Below are 4,045 nucleotides of genomic sequence, written 5' to 3'. Positions count from 1 at the left end.
ACCGATTGAATTGAGATCATTTCCAATCAATTTTGGGTAGAAACTGACCCCAAATGACCATCCCATTCTTGCTTTGGGGCCTCTGTAGAGTGTAGTCCACCTATGAAAATAAAAGGTGCTTTTTTTTTTTGTTCCCATTTTTGCTAAAACAAAAAGAAAGGGAGGGTTTTGTGCTTCAACTTGTGTCCAAATGAGAATATACATTGAGTGATTACTCATCCAGTCTCCATCAAGTTATGAAAATTAGTATAAATTAAAACAATTCTTGTTATTTTTTCCTTTCAATTACCCTACTATCTAGGCTGATACCTAGCCTGCCACTTTCCTTGAGAGACGTGTGAAAACATAGAATTCCTTCAGAATAAATGAGTAAGGACTGAGGAGGCCTTGTATGTCATTTATGATATTGAGTGTATCTGCCACCATGTTCCTAACTCACCCAATGATGTTGTCGGTTACCCCCTTTAGAGTTTCCTTCTTAATTTCTTCTTGCACCTCCATTGCTATTGCTATGATCATGCTCTTCTCACTTCTAAGGCTTCGGCTGCAAGTATGAGTCATGACCATTTATCCAGAACAAAAAAAAAAGTTGGCTTTTCCCATAATTGGTGCTCCTTACTGATTTCCTGCAAACACTACATCTTCTTATTTGTTTTAAGTAACATCAAAACTTATTCTTATATATTCCTTTTATTTTTTTGGTCGCCTTTAACTCAATACTTGCTTTGTTAATCAGAGAATACAGATCAGTTTTCTTCTTGCTGAAAACTATCTAGCTTTTGCTTTTTGAATAAAAGCAAACTTTATACAGTAAAAATTGATTGAATGTGATGGTAAGTGCATTTTGATTTATTTAACCTAAACATGAATCAAGAAACTGATTGAGTGAACATTAATAAATGTATCATATTTGAATCTTACATAAACCATTTTTTGCAAGATTAAACCAATGACTTGATGACACCCGGATTAATCTTTTCAACTTTCACTAATTCGACAATTTGAATGGATTGCCACTTGGTAAAACTGTGGCTCAGTGAGCATTTGAGTTTTATGAGGACATTTAAAGAAACCATTTTTCAGTTGCACTTGAAATAGGGTCCCGTGGTAGCTCCATACATAAACCAAGGACATTTAAAGTACCATTTAACATTCTTCTATCAAACCACATGCATGAGTCCCACATATTTGATATTGATCGATCCCCCACCTACTGTCCGTTGTTTATTTATTTTCTGTGTGCCCAAATTAAAACTGTGGTATAGTAGTGAGACACAAATTTAGCACGATATAACGATGCATTGAGTCATCCAAAAGCTCTCAGAATTGATTTTGGTTGTAACTTGCATTGCATTGCATGAGAATGAGATGCATTTCTAATACGTGGCTAGTTTACTTAATTCGCTCCTTTGTAAATCATTGCTTGTCGCTGTGACTTTTCAATTTCTGCATCTTCCCAATGTAAATGACGCCAATAAGTTTGTAAGTTGTTATCTCATTCTCATCCTCATTTAAACCAAAGTATGAATGAACTGTGAAAAGAACCGGCCTTAACCCAGAAAACATTTGGCTTTATTAAGGGAGGGAGAATAAGATCTGCATAAATAACCGAATTCGTTCTGAAGTTACTGAGCTAGCTGTAAATAATGATGCCGATTCCAAGGTTTTGTTTCTCAAAAGAAAAAAAGAAAAGTTAGGGAGCTTGCTTTTTTATATATATATATATATATATTATTTTGTTCCCACCTCTTTCTATACCTTTTCTTTTGTTCATTGACTTGATTCAATAGACTAGACGAGTAGTCTTCCTTCACTCTTGAAAGAAAACCTGGCCGGGGCATTTCAGATTTTCAGATTTGTAGGTTGAAGCGTTGAACAAGAGATTATTATGAGTTAGGTTTGGTTTTATGTGAATATTGAAATGGTTGGATGGGATGGGATGAGGATAGATCAACGTCAAGCCCACCAGGGATAAAAAGGTTTTCTCAGCCCAGAATCAAGCCTGGAAGTCCATCAACCCAAATATATAACCTATTTAATAACCTTCCCTGGTTCCAGAACTTGTATTAAATGCAGCAGCTGGGGAAACCCACCCACCCCCGAAACCACCCCAAAAAAAATCTGCCTATTCCCCCTCTCTTTCTCTCTCTTCTACCACAATGAAAACCACCTTCTTCCTTCACTCAAAATGTCCAGCAGCCCTTCTACCGCCGCTGGCGGTGGCGGTGGTGGTGGTGGTGGTGGTGGTGGAAGCTCCGGCTACTTCCTTCAGAACCTTACCAACCTCGGCTTCGGCTATGCAATCGCCATCGCTTTAGGGTTTCTTGTCCTCCTCTCCACCGTCGTCCTCTCCTCCTACATCTGCTGCCGAGCATCTCGTAACCGCCATCGCTCTTCAAACCCCGACAACTCCGACTCCAACCCTGACTCTTCAAACCCTAACGGTATCATTCTCCCTCGGATAATCTTTGTTGCAGAAGATGACGATGGCAGCAGAGATGACGAGAGCGTTGTTGTGGGTTTGGACCAGTCGGTTATCAATTCGTACCCCAAGTTCCCATTTTGCAAATCCAAGGATCGGGGTGACTCTGTTTGTTCGATCTGTCTTTGTGACTACAAGGATGGAGAGATGTTGAGGATGATGCCCGACTGTCGACATTTCTTTCACCTCTGCTGCATTGATGCTTGGTTGAGGCTTAATGCTTCTTGCCCTGTTTGTCGCAATTCACCCTTACCGACTCCGCTTTCGACGCCGCTGTCGGAGCTTGTGCCGTTATCGCAGTATCCGGGGAACCGAAGGAGGTGACCCTTCTTGTTCCCTCACATGTTTTTGTTCTTCATCATTTCTTCCAATTGTCTGTTTCTTGCATGTAAATTTTGAGTTATAGATGCTTTAAAGATCAAAGCTTCAACTTGTTTCCTTTTCAAGTTTTTGGGAGACTCTGTTTTTTTTCTGAAACACTGAAAATGTGTTTGATGCTGGTCTTTGGACATGGAGAGGATGTAATTTGTGTTTTTTTAGGAGTTGGGCTTATTTTACTACAGAGTGAAATGCCTGATCTGGGTACTCTGTTACAAACTTTGGCTTTGGAAGCAAACACATCACCTTGCATATTAAATTTCTTCAACTCTTCTTTCCAATATCTGTAACTTCTCCTCTTTCTGAACTATATACATGGATTATAATACAGTTCAATATGGATTTATATGTTAAGAGTGTGGGCAAATACTTCAGATAATCCTCCTTTTTACAGTCATATCTTACAATTTTGCCATAATTTTATGGGAGAGAACCTGGGGTAAATTGAAATTGCCGTATTCCCTATAACCATTTCATCGTGCCGCATCTTTTCTCTCTCTCTCTCTCTCTCTCTCTCTCTCTCTCTGTGCCAAAACGAATGAAATAGATTGGCTCTGTAAACGGATGAGATGGTATTTAATTTATATGCATTTTGATTCTCCATTTAAGCTAATCTTTTGATTTTGGCTCTGTAAAGTGTAAACCACCATTTTATTATGACTTAGTTTCAGTATCTTAAAACAGACAAACCTGCCGATTCATGAGCCAGATAAGTCTTGAAAATACCATCAACGTTTTAACAAATTCTGAACAATACGATGGGGTTGAGCTGATTCATTGGTTTCGGAATTCGGAGGATGAAATCTTGAACCAAGGGATGGTGGGTGTGAGGTGTGACCGACAAATTGACTTAAGTTCTACTTCGGCTTTTTGTTTTTGCTTCTTTCTTCTAGCAGAATTATGGTACCCTTTGAGGGTTATATTCTAAATCTGCAAATTTATCACTAGGAACGATTAAGGCTAAAGTGGGTGGATCTGGCTGAACTTCTGATTATTTGTATGAACATTGGAGAAGTTGACTGCATCCACATATTCAAGTTTCTAACCAGGAAATAGGGCATAATTTCATAAACCATAAAAAAGTTTCAGGTTTAAAAAAAAAAAGTCCATATATATAGCTGAATTGAAGCAAGCCATAGTCATTTGTGTTTTTAAAATTGACTTAAAAGTAAAAAATAAGTAAGT

At 38.3% G+C, this 4,045-nt stretch overlaps 1 protein-coding gene across 1 annotated transcript; it reads left to right on the top strand.

Moving 5' to 3' along the window:
* Positions 1 to 2,051: 2,051 nt before the first annotated feature.
* Positions 2,052 to 3,141, top strand: LOC104600252 (RING-H2 finger protein ATL67-like). Its single transcript, XM_010263105.3, has one exon. It carries the CDS (start codon positions 2,189 to 2,191, stop codon positions 2,804 to 2,806), a length of 618 nt encoding a protein of 205 aa, XP_010261407.1. The 5' UTR covers positions 2,052 to 2,188; the 3' UTR covers positions 2,807 to 3,141.
* Positions 3,142 to 4,045: the final 904 nt, after the last annotated feature.

This window comes from Nelumbo nucifera, chromosome 1 (assembly GCF_055504915.1).
Source record: "Nelumbo nucifera cultivar China Antique chromosome 1, China Antique-T2T, whole genome shotgun sequence".
NCBI lineage: Eukaryota > Viridiplantae > Streptophyta > Magnoliopsida > Proteales > Nelumbonaceae > Nelumbo > Nelumbo nucifera.
Note: the sequence above shows the minus strand (reverse complement) of the source record. Positions and strands in the feature narration are given on the sequence as shown.